Consider the following 21,160-nt stretch of genomic DNA (forward strand, 5'->3'; position numbering starts at 1 on the left):
AGAACACTGAAATAATAATGAAATGGTGCTGTTTTATCATTGTCATTGCAATGTGTTTTTCCTAATTAAACCAGCTATTTTGTAATTCTAACCTGTTTGACATTCCATAGAGGATTATATTTAAATTATAAACATTTAACAACTAAGATTATTTTTTCAGATGGCTGCTCAGGTAAATAGAATTTACCAGTTAGCAGCTGTGTGGAAACACATAACAAAATAAACTTGAAGCATGCAATGTCTTGATTGTGTAGAACAGATTTTCCCGTATTAGGTTCCTTCTAGATATGAGGTCTTCAGTTCCATTAATGTCCCAACCAGAAAAATCTGGAAATTAAAGTCTAGATAATTAGAGGATAAGATTTGAAAAGACTGCTATTAAGAGTTATAGTGGTGTAGTGGTTAGACTGCAGTATGGCAGGTTAACTCTGCCCAGTGCTAGGAGTTCAATTCTGACCATCTGAAGGTTGATTCAGCCTTCCAATCTTCCAAGTAAAGAATATGCTGATTCTGTAAACTTGTTAGGTAGGTTTGTAATCACTATGAAGAGATATATAAGTCTAATTGCTATTGCGATAGTTGTGCCAGATTTCCAAAAATGAACTGTATATCGTTATTGCTAGTTGTTATGTGTCTCGTGTGTGTGTGTGTGTGTGTGTGTATAGATACATATATATATATATGTATGTATGTATGTATGTATATGTATATGTATATGTATATGTATAAGTATGTATATGTATCATATATTAGATATATGTGTGTGTGTATACATACATACATACATACATACATATATACACACCACACACACACACACACACACAGAGAAAATATTGGTCATGATGGTTCCAGCTTTAGTTCTAGTCTTTAAAGCAAGGTGCTTTCAGCTGGATATTCACTCTCTCCAAACCATCTTCTCACTACTATTGCTCTGTCTAGCCATTTGGCTCTGTTTTGGGATTTTGGTGTCCACCATGAAGCCATTGTTGCTACTACTCATTGTTCTTTTCACAGGCTGCTTGCTTAACAAAGGCAGATGGCCTGGAAATTGTATCCAAAAGGAAAAGCACATGAAAATGACAATGGGTTGTCCATTTGTGTCACTGGCTAATAACCGATGTACAATGCTATTAGGCCTGATAAGACTCTTAGGAAATGAAATATATATGTCAATCATATTCATGTCAAAAGCCTTCTTGTTATAATAATGTTTCTGATTTTTTTCCAATCAGTAGACATTTTTGGGATACTTTTTGTTTTAAATAGGTGTTCCATGGACTCTCCATACATGGTTAGAATCTTTGAGAATTGCTTTTCAACAACATAGAAGGCCCCTCATCAGTGTTTGTTGAAAGAATTTAAATCTATCCAGGAGGAAGATATACTGAAGAACTCATCACACAAGGATTGCCTTTGATGATTGAAATCTTGAAAGCAAGTAAGGTAGGTGACACTACAGGCTTGTCATTTGCAGCTCAGATAATAACAACTATTTGTAACGGGTTTTTTCTGCTTATAAGGCAAAACAGAAGCATTACAAATGCAAAGAAAGAATTATGTGCAACAGTAAAGCTTTCACCAAAATATTTGAGGTAAAGCAGTCTTTATAGCAACAAACGATCTACAATCTACAATCCAGTGAAAATAAGTATTTTAATCAGAAGCAGATTAGACAATGTATTCAAAAACAAGTATTCATGCTTTTGTATTTCAGAGTACACTACCTGTCTTGCTATCTTCTCCTGTTCTCTCCCTTCTTAAGTAACACTTATTTTGTTAGTAACACTTATTTGTGTAATACACCTTCAAACTGAAATTGCAATTAGTTTCAAACTGTGATCTGCAATATTAGTGTAGAGGGAAAGCAAACGCAATTGGGTGCCAGTTTGAATGTAATGGAAAACAATTTGTGATATCACAAAAAATGAATAATGAATACTATTGTACAAGAAGAAAAGTTAGGGGATCACGGAGCACTGCTCCATGAAGGCTTCACATTGGAGCTATCCTGTTTGGATAACCATGGATAGTACAAGCAACTATTGGATCGATTCACACAACACCAGAACATTTAATCATTCGTGGCTTTCTTCCATGTGCCAACCAACCTCTGAAAATTAATCTAACATGCATGCCATTTAGTGGTGTGAACAGACATGCCTTTAAATGAACTGTGCATAGTAAAAGCAATTAATATGAATAATTTGACTGAAAAAAATCAAATTCTCAATAATATGTAAAAATTGTAATTATTTTAAAAGATTACTTCCAGACTAGAGCACTAGATCAGATCTGGAAGATATATCAGTCTATATCACTATGGTTTAATTTCTTAAAAGGCAAATAATAACAATTAAGTGCACATTTAGTTTCATAGTAAATGAAATTTAAAATTTTAAAAATGCCATTTGCAATATAAAACAGTATGATAATTAAACATGCATTATTCAGAGGAATAAAGATTTGGTTGTTAATAGGCAAATGCTGTTTCAATAGACAAGGAAATATCTCATAGATTTTGGGAAGTAGCCTAATGCAGACCTGTTATTATTTGAAATTAATCAACTTTTAACTAGATTATTCATGTCTCCTTCTCTCTCAACCAGATAGATTTTTATGGTCTAGTGACTATTGTAATCTATATATTACTTGTCATCAATGTCAGTACTTCTGTATCTAAACAGTTCAGAAAAGCGAGGATCCGCAATCTTCAGAAATGTGCATCTTGCATTCTCCATATGAGAGACAAATATCAGGTACACTAGTGTGGCATGTCCATATACTCATAATTAACCAGTGTCACATAAAATGATTGATTAGCATGGTGTTGTCTAGAAACTAACCTTGGATTTGATGGATTTACATTTAAATCCTTACAAACAATTCAGTCTAAAACATATTCCATCATGGGTTTACAAAGACCCCTTCTGGTTGTTGTTGTTTTATGGAAAGGAATATTTGCTGAAATTTCCTGAAGAAACAAGAAGTATGGATTCTGTATCTTGTGTGCCCTCTTTTGATCTGACACCCATAAATATTTTCCTGGATGTGAATTTTTGAGGCACCAATTTTTAAAAATCTTTTAAAATCAAGTCTTGGCATTATTCCCAGTAACCACTGAAAGGCATTTTATGTGTCTCATTTGATTAATGGTATTCTTTTGGAAGAGCTATACTTTAGTTTTGTCAAAATAAAAACCTATTTTCTCAAAGTTGACATTGCCTCTGGGTGTTCAACTTCAGCATCCTAGATTCACTACTTACATATGTTGACTAGTATTAATGAAGTATTGAATTTCAAATCTTCTGATAGCAATCTTTCAAAGTATTATTTAATCATGAAACACTGATACTGGAGATTTTCCCCAAAGACCAGTTTGACATGTTTGGGGTCAGTGCTCCTTTTTGTGCTAACAATACCATATGAGGTCAGTCCTTTGAGGCAGAATAGACTCAATAATGTCTTCTGGAAATCTACTTTATTAATTATATGGCATAATAACAGAATCTTGAAAGCCTGACAGAGATTATTTTCTTCCTCTTATACCAATGAGAGTCAAGATAGGGCAAACTTGAATTTCTGGCTTAATCCCTCCTCACTTTCAGATCTAAACTTACATATTTGTAAAAGCTGTTGAGATCTTTCTTCAAAGCCACCTTCATAATCCTCTGGTGTGGCTAGAAGAAGATGATAATCATATCTGTGTGATTTACGACAAATTGAAACTCCTAGAATTGTAGTGATCTTTTAATTAGTAATCTCCCTTTCCCAGTTAGTTTTTATTCACCTATGGATGGATTTTTCAGAGACAGGAAGAAAAAAATACAAATCGCATTCAAGTACATAATGCAGTTTTCTTATAAAAATTCAGCAATTGTTCAAAGACTGAAAGCAGGTTCACTTGAACAATATTTTAAAAGGTTTTACTGATATCATCATCATCCTATCATCCATTCATTTAATATTAGATGGCTCATACTTCTTTAGTTATATCATCTGTCTTTCTGCCATTTCTGAAAAAAATAGTTTAGTCTTAACAGAAATAGAACATTTTTTCCAGAGTTTTGTCCTACGCTAGCTTCATCAATTCATGGTCAATAAAGCTAAAGAACTGAAAAGCAATTTGCTTTGGATGACAATGGGCTGTCTTTATTGTTAGTTAGGACAAAAATAGGATGAAACTATACTTTATTATTTGGATTGGGTTTGCATTTGGATTCTAGTTCTTGCAGTAAGAATGCCTCATTTATAGACCAGAAGCTTTCAAGTTCATAACTTCAATGACTATTCAGCAATAGAGTGTTGTTTTCATCCATCTTGCTACAACCTTTGCTCCTTCCTGTACTAGGAGAGATAGAGTGGGAAGGGAGGGAGGGTGAGAGGGAGACAGAGACAGAAGAGACACACACAAAGAGAGACAGAGAGCAATTTCAGAGGAGCGCCCGAGAAGAAAACATCAGTACCAAAGGGGTAAAAACTATGAGGAATAGCTTCACTATATTATCAAGGAAAACCTCTTAACTGTAGGACCCAGTGAACTAATGAAATAGGCTACCAGATGAAATGGTACCAATTTCTTAACCCAAAGGCATATTTCCTGGGATTGTGCTGCAGCAGTGCAGGAGAGACACAGAGTCCTGGGAAAAGATGCACCTGTTTTAAGGAGTCACATGTGATACATGAATGTTCTCATATGCTTCACAGCACTGTTTTTCCTAGCAATTTGAAGTATGACTCGCACTTTTGTGTCTCTCCTTGGCAGCCAGCCTCCGGTGCCTGATGCATGGATATATGTTTTTAATCCTATTTTTACTAGAGTTGCCAGAAAATATACATTTGCAGTTTTATTGAGCTGTGAAGTTGACTTAATTTTCCTCTTATTTCAGCTGAAAGGCATAAAAACAGGTTTGCATTATGTGGTTTTATCAGAGTATCATTCTGTCTGATGAGAACCATAATTACCTGTAGTGGTGGTCCTCACTTGTGGTCCACCCGGGGGGTGGCAATGTCATCACAGAGGGCCTGCGAAGGCTTGATTTAGTTTGAAGCCTTGGTGGTCTATGGCCATGGTCCATGATCCATGGCCACAAAAGGTATTTAAAGGGAGTCTGTTGTAAAGAAGATGTTGAGAACCACTGATGTAGGATATCTCCACAATGTTTGATTATCAGCTTCTAATGCAGTCGAGGAATTGCTCAAGGAAAGTAAAGACAATATCTGCTCACATTTTAGATCCTCAAGAGCCATAAAACATTTGAGTGAAGGAACTTTTATTTTACTGCATTTTCTTTTGTTTCAGAATGAAGTGATTAGTCAACAGCTGGCTGTCATTTCACTCATTGCTATGGACCTTATCCTATTCCCAAGCTTACTGAAATCAAGCGCAAACAAACATCTCGTTTAGGTAAGTATGCTGCGTGAGATCTTTGGTTTCCATTTAAAAGATATGTAGACATTTAGCCTTGGTAGACTTTTTATGTAATCCAAAATCAGAAAAGATCATAGAATATCCTAATCAAGGCCAAAGTTATTATTTATTTATTCAATTTGTATAGCTGGCCCATCTCACATTTGTGACCCTAGGTGGCTCACAACAATTAGAATAATTATAAAATAAAGAATATAAATAATGCAAAAAATGTATAACCACCCTAAATTCAAATACAAAACAAAAATACAGTCAGCAGATAAAAGCAGCAATATATATATACCATTCATTAAAACCATGGAAAGCTCAACGTTACTATTTTTCCTTTCTATTTCCCAATCAAATGCCAGTCATTTATTTTACCAATTTTCCAGATTGGAATATGGGTATGCAGACTTTAATAATGAATTATGACCATTTTTCTCCCAGGGATCAAACTAAAACACACGATTCACTCTGTTTAGAAGAACTTGCATTCACAACAGTGATATTACTGGCAATTGTATCAGTGTTTAGTAGCCACCTTCCCCTTTAGAGTACTTTAATAAGTAACAAGCAAAATATTTGCATGTTTGAAGAGGTGCAGCTTGGAAATTTCATCTGCATTAGTTCAATTTCTGCAATGTATAGATAGTCATTGATTGACCACCATTTGTTGAATGACCATTCAGAACAGCACTGAAAAAGTGACTTATGGTTGTTTCACAATTATGACTGTTGCAGCATCCCCATGGTTATGTAATCAAAATTTGGATGCTTGGCAGTATCCTTCCCCTGGAGTAGAGTGGGAATGGAGATTTTATAGTATCTTTTCCCTGCCATGCCCACAAAGCCACACCCTCAGAACCAGTAGTAAAAAAATTTGAATCCCACCACTGGCCTGTTCTACGTTCATCAAAATAACTTCAATACTGGAAGAAGGAAGATTTGCCTACTATTCAAGAATGGACATTAAAAGTAACAAACTTAGCAGAGATGGCTAAAATATCAGCATATTTTAAGGACCACTCAAATGAGAAACATAAACTGGAGTGGAGGAGATGGATTGACTATATTCAAAATAAATACGGGAGTAAGAAATTCCATGACTGAAAAAGCGAGGAACGATATAATCTGTTTAGAGTTAGCCTAACAAAAGAGGAATTAAAGCTCAAATGAAAGATGATACTAACTTAAGTTTATTTTAGAACATCTTTGTTAAGATTTATACCCTGTATTTGTCTGGGAAGTTGGGGGGGGAAGGTTGGCGGGGGTTGGTTCGGGTGGGGAGGGGGGGATGGCAGGTAAATATTTGTAAAAGCTTTTAAAAAAAAAATTTAATAAAAAAACCTTCAAAGGTCTATTCATCTTAAATTACGATCTTTTATAATGAAGATCAAATATATTTTAATGTTTTAATTTATTCCACTTAAAGTGTTTCCTCTTGTTTTGTTTTGCTTTTGTTTGCTTTTTTGTTTGGGAGGTGATTTTTTTAAAATTTGATCTGTTGTCTTTTGTCATTTCAGATCCTCATTTCCTCAACAATAAAGAGATGTCAGATGTTACATTCCTTGTGGAAGGAGGCCATTTTATGCTCATAGAGTATTACTATTTACTGCATCTCCTAGGTATTTATACATATGAATATGGCATAAACTTAATTTTGGTATTTGGATCACAAAAGGCAGGCAGATGTATAGGTGACCCAAGAGGAATTTGCAATTAAAATTATATTTCTTCATTGGCTGAAGAAATTGCCACTGATTACTGCATATCTCACTGCAATAATGTGACTAGTTAGAGAATAGATTGAGAAAGAATAGATAGAATTGAGAAAGGCACATCAAAACATAAGGAGAAACAATACAGATCAATCAAGAGTTTGGTAGTCTTCTTAGGGAAACTATGTTCAGCAGCCAAAATATGTTTCTGCTGTAATGCTAAAGTCTTACACTAAGGGTCAATATTATGATACATCTGCAGATTAAAGTTAGAGAAAGTTGCTTGCCATTATGAATCTAGAGCCATTGTGGTATGTATGATTAGACACTAGTTTTTCTACTAGCTTTGGAGCTGAATAAGGTAGACTTTTCTGGACAGTGCTCCAGCAATTCCTGTCATTTCCACAACTGAATATAAGGTATTGGGAGCCAAACATAAATTTTCTCTTTGCCAAGGTGTTTTCTTTTCTGAAGCAGGAATGGTTGGTTGGCTGTTGCTGAAAGCACTTGAGATGACTTCAAGAACCTATTGATAATTACTATTATCCTACCCTTCTCTGAAACACTTCAGTTCTTGGCTACCTTCTCCTTAAAAAGGATGATGGAAGTGAAGAAATTAGATACTACTTAATATCTAATTTGGCCTTCCCAAGCCTTCTGCCTTCAAAATAAGCTTCCAGAATTTTTACTCAGCACAAAAACTGATTATTTGAACAAGGCTGGCTAGTACAGACTTGTGATCTGGCATTCTGAACTTAGCAGTTCATAGTTTTGGCTGCTACTGAACTGATCCTGGAGCATATATTTTCTGTATTTAAAAAAAGTGGAATATATGAGTCTTCAATGGATAAGTATTGGTCCTTATGTGTGAACTTTTTGCTAATGCAAATGCTAGTTTTTTACCCCAAATCTTTTTTCCCCTTTGCTTCATGGTTGGTGTATTTTTTAAACAAATTTACACATTACAAATTGTTTTGAAATAGCAAATGTATTGGATGTTTCTCTGTAGGTTTAAAGCCTTGTTGTCCAGCAAACCTCCCTCTGATAGCACTTTCATTGAGATCAGCTACGTGAAGTATCCCATTTTCCAGGTAAGGTGGAATGTCTCAAGAAATCTCTGTATACTAATAAGTAGAACCAGAGAAAATTCCTGAAATATGGACTGTAATCACTGTTTTCTAATAGCAACATTTCAGCTTTACTATTCGCTGGAATCAAACTGCATATGAATGGCATTGATCTACTTTTATGTGGCCTGAATTAAATATTGTAACATTTATGTAGGAATGAGGCTTAAAAAGTGGAATTATTAGCAAAGTTTGAATTCTGAGGTCAGTTAGAACAGTAGTTTTATTTGCTTGTTGACTTTTATCAGACCTTAATTATTTTGTAAATAGAGGTGGTCCTTGACTTACAACCACAATTGAGATTTACGTTGCTAAGTAAGGTATTTGTTAAGTGAATTTTGCCCCATTTTATGACCTTTCTTGCCTCAGTGGTGAAGTGAGTCACTGCACTTGTTAAATTAGTAACATGGTTCTTAAGTGAATCTGGCTTCCCCATGACTTTGCTTATTAGAAAGTTACAAAAGGTGATCACATGACCCCAGGACACTGCAACCATCACAAATATGAACCAGTTGCTAAGCATCAGAATTTTTTTAATCATGTGACAATGGGGATGCTTTAAGTATGAAAAATGGTAAAAAGTCACTTTTTTCAGTGGCGTTGTAATTTGAATGGTCACTAAATGAATGGTTGGAAGTCACGGACTACCTATAATTCAAGTTACACAATACCAGAGAGGGTATTCAGCAGGTTCTGACCAGTCTGGAGAACCGGTAGCGGAAATTTTGAGTAGTTCAGAGAACTGGTAAATACCGCCTCTGACCTCACCACGCCCCCATCTATTCTCTGCCTCCCGAGTCCCAGCTGATCGGGAGGGAATGGGGATTTTGCAGTAACCTTCCCCAGCTATGCCCACCAAGCACGTCCCACCCACCAAGCCACGCCCACAGAACTGCAGTGAAAATATTTGAATCCCACCACTGTACATACCCCTTTTTCGTCCTATTTTCTATTTCTTTTTCATCCTATTTCCCCCACAAAAACCACCCTGTGAGGTGGGTTAGGCTGAGAGAGAGTGACTAACCCAAAGTCACCCAGCCATTGTTTCATGCTTAAGGCAAGACTAGAACTGCACTCTTCGTCTGGCCACCATAAATGCTTTTCAGGAATTTCTTAAGTATCTGGGGGCAGGGGGAGTATCTCTCCCATCAGGAATATATCTGAAACCCAAGAGAGGCTCTTCTGAAGGTACCTTCTGCCTTTTTCCATGTTGCTTTCGTGCCTTCTCTCATAAGCTCCATTTGGTTCTCACTCAGTCAGTAGTTCAAACCATATAAAAATGCAACTCTTTCATAGACTTTTAATTGTTAATTGGTTTTATGCTACTTCTAGTGTTTATTTCAATTTATGTTTTTAGTTTTTATATTTTGCTTTTTAAATTTGTTTTACTGCCTTTAGCAATCATACATCCATCAATGAACATTTTATTTCAGAAGGGAGCTCCTTCAATTACTGGTATTACACATTTCTTTTTTAATTTTCTCATACTGAGGTTTCAGAAGTGTGAATAATTAAGTGTTCCTTGATTATTCTGAAAGAAGTATGCTAAGAAAAGTTGCCCGGTTTAGCTTGCCTTTCATAGGATTATGACTGGCAGAGATTTACCAGGTGACAGCATCCCTTGTGTTGCATTTGTGTACTATAGTGAATTTTTTCCTTGCCCTACTTTTGTATATTGAAACTCTTCCCACAAAACTGCTGCTAAATAGAGAATATGAGCTCTCTTAGGAGAGAAATTAGTTGTTATTCTATAGCTTTATAGCCAGTAGGTTTCCTTTATCAAGATCCTTGGGTAAAAATAACAGAAATAAGAACTACTCCCCAGGCATAAAGAGTTAAGGATTATCTTTTCAATATATCCTAAAATGTATTAAGACTATTTCATTCTTTTCTGTTTTCTATTTTGGAATAACATTGATTTATCACTTTTCCCTTAGTTTTCAAGAACTTCAGAAACAAATGTATTTTGTAATTAATTGATTGTTGTTTTTTGTTTCAGCTTATTATGCAGTATCTCTACTGTGGTGGTTCAGAGTCACTTCTCATTAAAAACAATGAAGTTATGGAGGTGAGAAGCATCTTATACTGAAAACTGTTATTATTATTACAAGTGTACTAAATTACTAGATTTGGCTGAATGAAAATATTTGGAGGTGACATCAATGATAAATTAACTGAATTTATTCAGCTGCCTGGAATTGCTTTTGATGAGATGGGTGTCTGTGTAAATGTGATAAATAAATTAATAAAAATCTTCCTTACATGTAGATTTGTTTGACCCATGGATTTTTTTTCATTTGTAAAGTGCTGTAAAAGTATGCAATCACCTGGTAACTTTGGAGGAAAAGAAAAAAAAGGAATAAGACAGCACCCATAATTTTCAGTTTCATTAGCTACTATTAGAAAGACGGACCAAGAGATAAAAAGAAATATTCCTTTTGGTGCCCACAAAAATGATCACTGTTCCAAAACCTGTAATAACCCTTTTCCTCATTTTTCAGCTTCTATCTGCTGCTAAATTTTTCCAACTTGAAGCATTGCAACGTCACTGTGAGATCATCTGTGCCAAAAGTATCAGCACAGAAAATTGTGTGGATATTTATAATCATGCCAAGGTAATCCAATATTGTTGCTCATATATATTCGTTGGTACATGTATCCATGCCCCATCCCCAGTAGAACATGTCCTTGGACAGGTGTCAAGATCTAATTGTTGCAATCCTGGCCTAATTTTTGCATCTTCCTGTGCCATTAAAATAAGCCAGGTCCAGTTGTAAAATTCTTCCCATCCTTCCCAAAGGCATTCTTCTGTGCAGTTCATAACTATACTGGGACCTACACAAATAGGGAGGGAAGAGTACTGAAATTGTAATGAATAGCAGTAGGACTTGGCTCACTCTAGCTGTATATGACATGGCTATTAATATCGTGTATATCATAATCCATATGGGAATTTAGCCCGTTTAATCCTGAAGAAATGCAGTCAGGGGATAGGGTTAGGGTTAGGATTAGTATTCTATGCAGGGAAAACTGCTGCTCGCTTTTTTCAGTTATGATTGCATTAAAAAAGAAAACCACTAAAATTGGCGAACAAACAATATGCCTACCTACATACATATCCATTGCACTATTCTTTTTTGGATATAGCAGTGGCAGAGTTGAATGTATAGAGCGAAGGGATGTAATTTCAAAGCCCATCTCTCAGAGGACCTTGAGGCCCACCTTCTACCAGCCTGTCATAGTTTATCACTGCCACCACCTGCCCTCCTTGGAGAATGGCTCTACCTGGTGGCCTCCTAACCCCAACCTATAAAACAGATGCCTTGCCTTCCAGCAAAGAGCAGGAACAAAAGATGATAAAAGGAATTCTATAGGGCCATTTCCTCTCTCTTTTAGTTTTCAAGTATGTGACTAGAAAAACAGTCCCTGCTTCTTTGAAAAAGTAAGTAATTTCACAAGTGATTTTTTTAAAAAAAAATCAATTAAAAATAAGGAAGAGAAGAGACATAAACCATTCATAACTTTAGGTATTTACATGCAGAGACAATCAGCAGCACGAAAAATAACAGTGGTGCTAAAATTACAGACCGTGTTTAATAGAAATTTACCACAAAAAAGTAATAAATAAAAAGGATAAGATTCTGGGCAGATAACAAGATAGCATTGACCCACTAATACTATGGCAGTATTTCTAATGAAAAGAGTTGCCCATTTTGATCAATCATATAAGGGTACTGTTTATCAGTTTGTCAGTTTGATTTAATTTGCTATTCATTAATTCCATAGGTCTTCTTCAGTAACCCATTTATATTTAGAGAGGGCTGTAAAGCACTATGAAGTTGTGTATAAGTCTAAGCGCTATAGCTATTTTCTTTTTTCCCTGAGACCCTCTTATTTCATTTACATATAAAACAGTTTGGCAGGAACATATACTTCTATACAGATATTTCCAGTTGCTTAGACCAAACAGACGAGATATTACCCATTATTTTTCTAGCAATATTCATCTTAATGTTTTTCCATCTTCCCTGCTTTAGTACAGTTTCTGCAAAATGAAAGCTATATAGATTTTTGATGAAACACTATTTACTATATTTTAAGTTGCAGTTGTCCATTTTCTCTGTTAAACAGGTCTGTGCTTTCATTGCATCATTTCATCATCATCATCGTCCTCATTGTTGTTTATTACACAGTCAGTCAGATGTTCAGACTGGATTTGGCATTTTTATCTAGCTATTGAATCATTTCCAAAGACCTGGGATAGGCAGATATTAGAGGTATTGTCCCAGGCTGTAAGCTGTTCCAAGCAAAGCTGCCTTTTACAACTACCGTACTTGATGGTGAATTTGTCCAATGCCCATGATGTTCAAATGGTGCTCCAGTTGTTTTGGGATTGCATCCAAAGTGACTATCATTATTGATGGTGCTTTGGGTGCCTTTGCTTTTTACCTTTGCTTTCCTCTGCCACAATTGTTCTAATTCTGTTTGCAGTTTTTTTGTACTTTGTTATCTTCTCCAGTTTTTTCTCTTTTCTTCTTCTTGCTTCAGGTACTGTCATGTCCACTATCCAAATGATGCAACAAAGCCTTTTTTGTCTTTCTTATTGACAATTATGTCTGAAGTGTTATATGGCAGGTGCCTCTGTTTGAATTCAGCACTTCAGCTTCTTCATTTTCTATTATTATTGCTATTTTACAGTCCCACCAGTTCTTGTTTTCAGGCAAATGGTATTTCTTGCAGATCTTCCAATCCTTTTGCTGCTACTCGGTCATGCCATTGTTTGCTGTCAGTCGGTATGATCTTGCAGTAGCTGTCTACAACAGGCAGCCCACTGTTACATCAGCTTTTTTTGCAAAGGCAGCACTTGATATCTGTTGCTGTCTTCTAAATTCTGGCACTCTATGCATTTGTCCTTAAGGTTTGGTCTTATGCCACCAGAATTAGCTCATCTATCTCTTTCTTCAACTTTTCTGCTTTTAACCATTGCTAGGTCTTATTATTATCTGTTCTCCCTGCCTTTTTTAATGTACTGGCCATGTAATGCTTTGTCTTCTCATGCCTCTTTTATGTTCTTCATTTGGTCTTTATTGTAGATCAGTTTGGTATCTTCAGCCTTCCTGGTATACTAGTTTCAGTACATTATTAATATTATTTGGTGCCTTTGATGGTGTACTAGACCTTGCAGTTTTCTTGGCCACATTTCAGAAGTGGTTTTGTACTTAGCTGCTTTATAGGGCTGAGAGGAAGTGACCTGCCCAAGTCACCCAATTGGGTTTGTGCCTAAGGCAGTACTAGAACTCACCGTCTCTGGTTTCTAATCTGCTACCTTAATCACTACAGCAAAATGACTGGATCACGTAGTTTTCTTAATAACGATCATAAATAGTTTGGATCTAAGCCTTCAGCATGACGCTGTTTGCATACAATAATATGCATACATGCATTCCCCAAAGGACACATTGCTGTAATGTCACAAGTATTCCATGTACATTTATCCATCAGTACAGTATCATCCAGCTTCACTTTTTGAGGTATCATTGTCTTACATATTTTTCTTATCCATTATTTCTTTCACTTCATAATTCAGAAAGCATCCTTTTTCATATTTCCCATTAGTTAGTTCCACACATTTGTGAGTCAATCTACAATACAATTCTTATTGCTGTGTCCAAAGCCATTTCCAGATTTTTTCATTAAGCCTTTTTAAAAAAAAATCAGTTCTGTTCAATTTTAGGAAGAAAACCAGCCCTTTAATGTTCCATATAACAAGAGACAAACATTAGATATTGTTAATACAACTAAATCCTAGTCTATCAGATTTTGGGTTTAACAGACAAAATCAATTGGACACAAACTTGGTCCAAATTATCATTACTGTATTGGGACTTCTTAAATCCTCAGAATAATTTTTCCCCTGTCAGAAGTATTTAATACCAAGAAGGAAAGATAAAAATGCTTCCCCCCCTCCCCTGGTAAATTAGTATCAGGAGGGCAGATTAAATTCAACGTTTGTTCTAAGTGAGATGTTTCTCACATAGACAGTATTATCCATGTAATTCTACCTTAGATTGCCAAGAGATATTGGATACTATTGAATAAGTCTAAAGCACTGTGGACTGAAGAATTAGCTTCAGTGAGCAATTGCTGTATAAATTTGTATATTTATTTATGTTTCTTTTTCTCTTCCTACCCTTCATTATCCACCTTCAGTTTCTTGGAGTCACAGAACTAGCTTCTTTTTGTGAGGGTTACTTTCTAAAAAATATGATGGTCTTAATTGAAAACGAAGCTTTCAAACAGTTGCTGTATGACAAAAATGGAGATTCACCCGGCCAAAATGTTCTACAAGATTTACAGAGGACGTTGGCAACACGGATCCAGTCGATTCATTTATCATCCTCAAAAGGCTCCATTGTATAAAGTTCTGGAAGTGTTTGAAGTTTCATCAGAGACGCTGCACGTGAAATATTGCTGTTGTATTATCTTGAGCAAATATATAATTCTTTTCCTACTGGAATATTACATTGCGGTTATGGGCCAAAGGTGCTGCCACTTACTTGAATCTTCTTTTGGGCAAGATGTTGTGGTACAAGTGACTCCTGAACATTTTTGGAACTACAAGGGCGCATTGGTGTCCTGTGAATGTTGTTCACATTCTGGATGCAGAAGTGCTGTTGTGTAGCTAACGCCAGCAGAAGATGGGCTAAGTGCTGGTAAAGAGCAGAAGCCCTGAAAAAAACAAGAATGCCATGGAACAATTTTTTGACAAAACCAACACATCAGGTTTTTATTACACAATGTTCTGTTCTGTTTGTTATTTTCTTGTTTGGGAGGAGCCCTGTAATACTTCCCACTTTCAAAGTCCATTGTATTACACATATAAGAAATATAGGACTGGATTACTTGCATATTAGCAAAATTTAAAAAAATGATAAGACTGTTAAAAATGTGAAAATGTATTTTCACAACTTGTTAGTGGTGGGTTTTTTTTTTAAAATGGTTCCTAAATAAATTGGATGGCTCTAAATTGTTTTCTCCAAAAGATATATTTAAAATTGAATGTAATATGTTAAGTTTGGTTATTCTTTTGTTTTTATTGCTGAAACATGCACTGTGCAAACATATATATGAAAATGGTTCAGTTCATATGCTTTCTTTAAAACTGATATAATCTTGCCCAAATGTTCTGATTACACCAAAGAGGTGCAATTACCAAGAATTTAATATTTGGGGTAGGGGGAAAATCTGCATGCTAGCTGTGGTTTGGGACTTAAAACAGCAATGAAATTCAACATGCATTTGCATGGTAATGGTACTTGTGAAATGTTATGTTTGTGCTTAATTTTTCCAAGAAAAAATGACAATGCAATGTTAGTTCACTGTCAATTCCATTTGTGAAGTTATATAATTTCAGGGTTTATTTTCTGGATGCACACAGTTCCCACAGAATAGAGTTTTAAAGATGAAGATTTCTAGTTATATATGAAAGTTAAATCCTGGGTCTTTATTAAGGGAAAGGATGGTATTTTGTTACTAGGCAGAGGTTATGATCAAGATGATTTATTTTAATTATATATTAAATATATGCTATAGAGTGATTTCTTGCCATAAATTCAGAATGAGTCAACTATATGCTTACAGAGCCTGTACCAGGTCTTGGATTATTCAGTGATAAATATTTTTAAGACAACTTTAATAAGTGCCACACAAACTCAACAATGTTGATTGGATCAGCTGTTATTTTGTGGACTGCAGGTACACTAGATTCCATCAGAATTGTTCATCATGCTAACTTTCCTTTGATAGAAATGAATTATGGCTGGTTCATAAGCTTTGAGATATTTGTGATGATGATGGCGCAAAAGAATGATTATATTCTTTTATAAAGGTGCTACTTCTTGCTTAAAGATTTTTAAAATATATATATATATATACAGGAATATACAGGAATCCAATTTTGTAATAGAAGGTAACAAAAGAAAGCTCTGACAATCCTCCTTAGTTGCTACTTAAACCATTGTAAGCAACAGCACTTGCAAAGGTGCCTGAACTACCTTAATATTCTAGAGGCACAATTTGGTGACTGAATAGTGACTTAGCAGTCTCACCTACCCCTGCTGTGTGGTCTGTAATTAGCCTCTTCCTTTCACTGAATGTTGCAATGCTTATTATAGGGGCAAGAATTGACCACTCTTGTGACTGTCTGCTTGCAGTCCTTCCCTTGTGGCTGTGCTTCCTTAGTAAGACAGCAGGTGGGCTGTTATAACATCACATCTGAAAGTCCTGTGTGCGTTAATTGCCAAGTTGCCAAACAGTGGTTCAGAATGTAGGACCATGCAGCACTAAAAGTGTATGAATCGTGTTTTTTTTTCTTTTCAAACTAAGGATGCATTCTAAAGCCAACTTCCCACAACATGCTAGAACCAGGCCACACAATGAGCCACAATGTGGTTTGTCTGGGCATAGCATGTTATAAGAACCCAGCCATTTATTTTGTGATGTCAGGTTTAGAGCTAAGCTTGTAACAGGATTTAATCTAAACAGTTATTGTGATGTAACGTTTGTGAATATAAGAAACAAAACAAATGGTTTTTTAACTCTGTGCATGTCCTGTTCAACCGTGAGGGCTTGTTTTGTTTTGAAAGGAAAAAGGAAAGTTAAATGGGATTTGTGAAAACAGTTAAGGACATATGTCCATCTTAGCGATACTGGCCTATAAATACCATAGGGAAGGAAAACAGCTTGTAGATGGATCCTCTTGATAAGAAATTTAAAATCCCAAATCACAGAGACTGTTGCACAAATCTTTCAATTCTCATATAATGGGACGAAAGCTACAGGCAGTTCTCGACTTACAATGGTTCATTTAGTGACTGTCCAAACTTACAACAGCATTGGAAAAAAGTGTCTTATGCCCATTTTTCACACTTACCACCGTTTGCAGCATCCTCATGATCAGATGCTTGGCAACTGACTCATATTTATGACAGGTGCAGTGTTCCGGGATGATGCGATCACTTCTTGTGAACTTCTGACAAAGGCAATGAGGCAGCCAGAGTCACTTAACAAAGTATTGTAACTTAAGAACTGCAGTAATTCACTTCACAAGTCTGGCAAGTAACATCATTAAAATGGCGCAAAACTCACTGTCTCACTTAGCAACAGAAATTGTGAGTGCAATTGTGGTTGTAAGTTGAGGACGACCTGTGTTTCTCTGCTTTTTCCAGTGTGGTTGCCAATGGCTTCTCCCCTCTTATTGACCAGGGCCTTGGAGAGATTTCCAAAGTGCTGCCATGTGTAAGGGGGCCAAGTGAGATCCTTTCTGGGCTACTTAGACATGGATTGCAGCAATTACATTCTTTCATCCTTTTCTGACAGAAAGAGCATGCTACAAGACCAAGCAAACTAAAATTGCATAGCTACAATTAGAGGAGGGTTTGTCCACCTATATTACTGCTGCTTTTCTGTGTTCTGCCACTGTCTTATTATCACATAAATTCCTAGGATCTGGGACTCCCAGTTATCTTCTGGAAAAAGAAAGATGGTGACCTTTTTCTATTTATTTCTTTTCAGTGCAAATTAATATCAACAACTATTTTGATTATTCTTCCAAAATTGATGTCATGTTCCAGTGTCAGATTTCTATTGTACACATTTACATTTCTTTGAAATTTAAAGTATACTTACCGTTTTATTGAAGTTGCAAAGTGACTGATAGATTTAGAATCAAGATAGTATTGGTTTACTATTAAGATAACATTGTGCCAAATGTTAGCTACATGATCATGGTCTATCTATGGCAAGATTTATTAAGATCATAATAGACTTCATGGCTGGTCCACTTCTTTTGCTGTGTCTGCAATTTCCTAATTGAGAGATTGCTTTCATCCAAGTTCCTATTTCCTATCATTCTGCAAAGACTAGCGAATAACAAGCTTCTGGAACCATCTGTGTGCTAACCATGCAACAAACATATTATAAATAACTTGATAACCCAAAAGGCGACCTAGGTCATCTAACTAATAATGATTTAACATCTGCTGCTACTCTTGTTGTATATGATTTTGCTGTACAGTTCCAACAGGAGCCATTTGTACAGTATCTTTTTAAAAGATATGCATTAAATCAAACAAGCCAGTCATACATGATATCTTATCTTTGTCTTTGACTACTTTCTAAAAAAAAAAAGAATTCCCAATATTGAATTTTCACTCATCAGTTGTATGTTAGTTACCCTTAATCGTCCTATTCTAGGAAGGCTAGTAGAGATAAAAGTAAGTTCATACATACAGATGGGACAGTATTACAAGACAGAAGAGTAAAGAGGTTGGAGAGGATAATAGTCATATTTTGGTATAGTATAGTTAGTTCTTGACTTAATGACCACTTAATAACCATTCAAAGCTATGATAGACATTCCCAACAAAATCTACTTAAAACTAGGCTTCAAAGTTCTGGCATTGCCTCCCCCTATAGTCACATGACTGCATTTTGGGCACTCTACTACCAGCCCACATATGACCATAGTCAATGCAACGTACAACACTTTTGCCAGAAACCAGCATTTACTTGTGGTTTCTGGCAAAAGCCAGCACATAGTGGATAATGATTTGCTTAGCAATCACCACCATGTTAGCTTAATGACCACTTCGAAAAAGGACATACAAGTAGGATGACCATGTAGTTATCCGTTTTATGACACAACTTAGCAATTGTAATTTCTAAGCTCAATTATCAAACTCAAACATTCTCTGTCATAGATCTGATAGAGAGTTAGCACAATTAACAGGAAAGGTTTCTCTGAAATTAAATATAAAACTTAAATGGGCAGGAACCTATATCCTCATACAAAGAACTGTGGCTGGTTTTTACTTGTCTCCAGTCACATAAATATGTTATTTATTCTCACACACAAACTCCCAATATCAAATGAAAACTCAGTTTATCAACTCATTTTCACCGAAAAAGTGGGTTTGTCCAAATGCCTAGTGAATAGCTTCATTTATTCAGCTTCTTTCCTTCCTGTTCTGAAATCATCCCTTTGGCTGTTTTTGTAAGATGGGACTTCAAAGAATATGGCACATTGAGAAAGAGTTTGTGCTGAGGAGGAAAAAAAAAGGCATGTACTTATTTTTTAAGAATGAAAGCAGAAGTCACAATCAAGTAGGAAAAAGCCTAAGCAATGAAACCCTGCAGAATAGTTGGTGATAAACACGTTTGGTAAGTTGAACCCCAGTTCACAAGGTCGGATATTTAGGAACACACTAAATCTATCTGAACTATGCATATAAAATGTGAAATGTGACTTGGATATGCCTATAAAGTCAAGAAAACCTTGATCAAATTATTTGTACCACATGATGCAAGTAAAAAAAAGATGAAGCTTTGCTTCTACAATCCTAGTCACCATTTTGACATTTTTGACACCCAGTGCTTCTTCATGTGACATTTAACACATGTATCGGGATAAGTTGAAGCTTGCGGCTGTATCTATATTGCAGTGGTTCCCAAACTTGGCAACTTTAAGACTTGTTGACTTCAACTCCCAGAACCCCTGGTATGCCCCAATTATGGGAGGAAGCTAACTGCTTGCATTCTCTGTCCATCGGCTCGTCACAAGAGACCATCCAGACAGAAAGCCCAATATTTTACTGTTGCCTTTGTTACATTTGTGTAGTATTTGTGCTGATAAATAAATAAAGGGAGACTAGTATACATCTATTTCAAGCTATTTACCTCTCATCAGCTAGCCATACCCTTACTGGGTTGTGACTTTAAATATATACCTTTCTCCCTGGCTCAGCTGATAACGGATCAGAGCCTGTGGCTTAGTGGTTAACACATCTGCCTAATATGTAATATAGCCCAGGTTCGAATCCCAGTAAGGGTATGGCTAGCTGATGAGAGCTAAATAGCTTGAAATAGATCTATACTAGTCTCCCTTTATTTATTTATCAGCACAAATACTACATCACACACACACACACACACACACACACACACACACACACACACACATATATAATGTGATTTAAGATCTTTAGCATTATTCTGATGCTTTGAGTGATTGTGGAGAAGATGCTTCTAAAATTGCTACAGCATATTTCCAAGATAAATCTACTTACAATGCCAACAGAAAAATGACAAAGCAAATTGACTAGGAGCTGGAAAGTACATTTCACTTATTTACAACATTATGGTCTCAGTGAAGATATTTATCAGAGATACTGTGTTCTCTTTTGAAAAAAACAAACTAACTATACTTTAAATTCTTCATGCAAAGATTTCCTCTGGTTTATTACCCTTGTTCTAAACCAGATAGTTGCCCATTAATATGGTACCAATAACATTATATTCCAGCAGGCATCATAATTTGAAGGGCGAACTAATTTGAAATTAGTTTGCATGGTATTTTCTGTAATTTATTTTCACCAAAAAGAACAATACAGGCATCCTAAACCTTAATTCAGTGCATTTCAGTTAAATTCCCTCCACCCCAAATGTGTCAGATTCTCCCCACTACTTCCAGTGCTGAAATCCTGTATCACTGTATCCTTTGCACTCCAGAAAGCACAACAAAAACCACTTGAAAATAATTCATTCACTCCTTCCCTAATTTTATATGATCAAAAGAGGGTTTAGGAATATTGTTATAGTATATCATCTTTATCTAAATTGATAGATTAAAGCTATATATTGCCAGATAATTTTTCTTCACCAGCAATACACAGCAAAATATGACCTTTTCTTTGATCAGAGTAGCCCAGAATGATTCGTTGTCCTGATTCTCCTCATTCTTTTTATGCACTTTTGTTCTGTTAGGTACTATGGTATGGAAATAGCAAGAAAAGAATGTGGTAATCGTGCTCTGGAGAAAAAACATGAGCAGAGGTTAAAACTTG

At 35.8% G+C, this 21,160-nt stretch overlaps 1 protein-coding gene across 1 annotated transcript; it reads left to right on the forward strand.

The window, feature by feature from the left end:
* The first annotated feature begins 5,339 nt into the window (after positions 1–5,339).
* LOC116511111 (ankyrin repeat and BTB/POZ domain-containing protein BTBD11-like) lies at positions 5,340–15,601 on the forward strand. The gene is given in 7 exon segments (XM_032220929.1): positions 5,340–5,407; positions 6,937–6,993; positions 6,996–7,038; positions 8,141–8,222; positions 10,258–10,326; positions 10,760–10,873; positions 14,469–15,601. Coding segments are annotated over 6 exon segments (549 nt in total). The 5' UTR covers positions 5,340–5,407; positions 6,937–6,962; the 3' UTR covers positions 14,679–15,601.
* Positions 15,602–21,160: the final 5,559 nt, after the last annotated feature.

The sequence above is a fragment of the Thamnophis elegans genome, chromosome 7 (assembly GCF_009769535.1).
Source record: "Thamnophis elegans isolate rThaEle1 chromosome 7, rThaEle1.pri, whole genome shotgun sequence".
Taxonomy (NCBI): domain Eukaryota; kingdom Metazoa; phylum Chordata; class Lepidosauria; order Squamata; family Colubridae; genus Thamnophis; species Thamnophis elegans.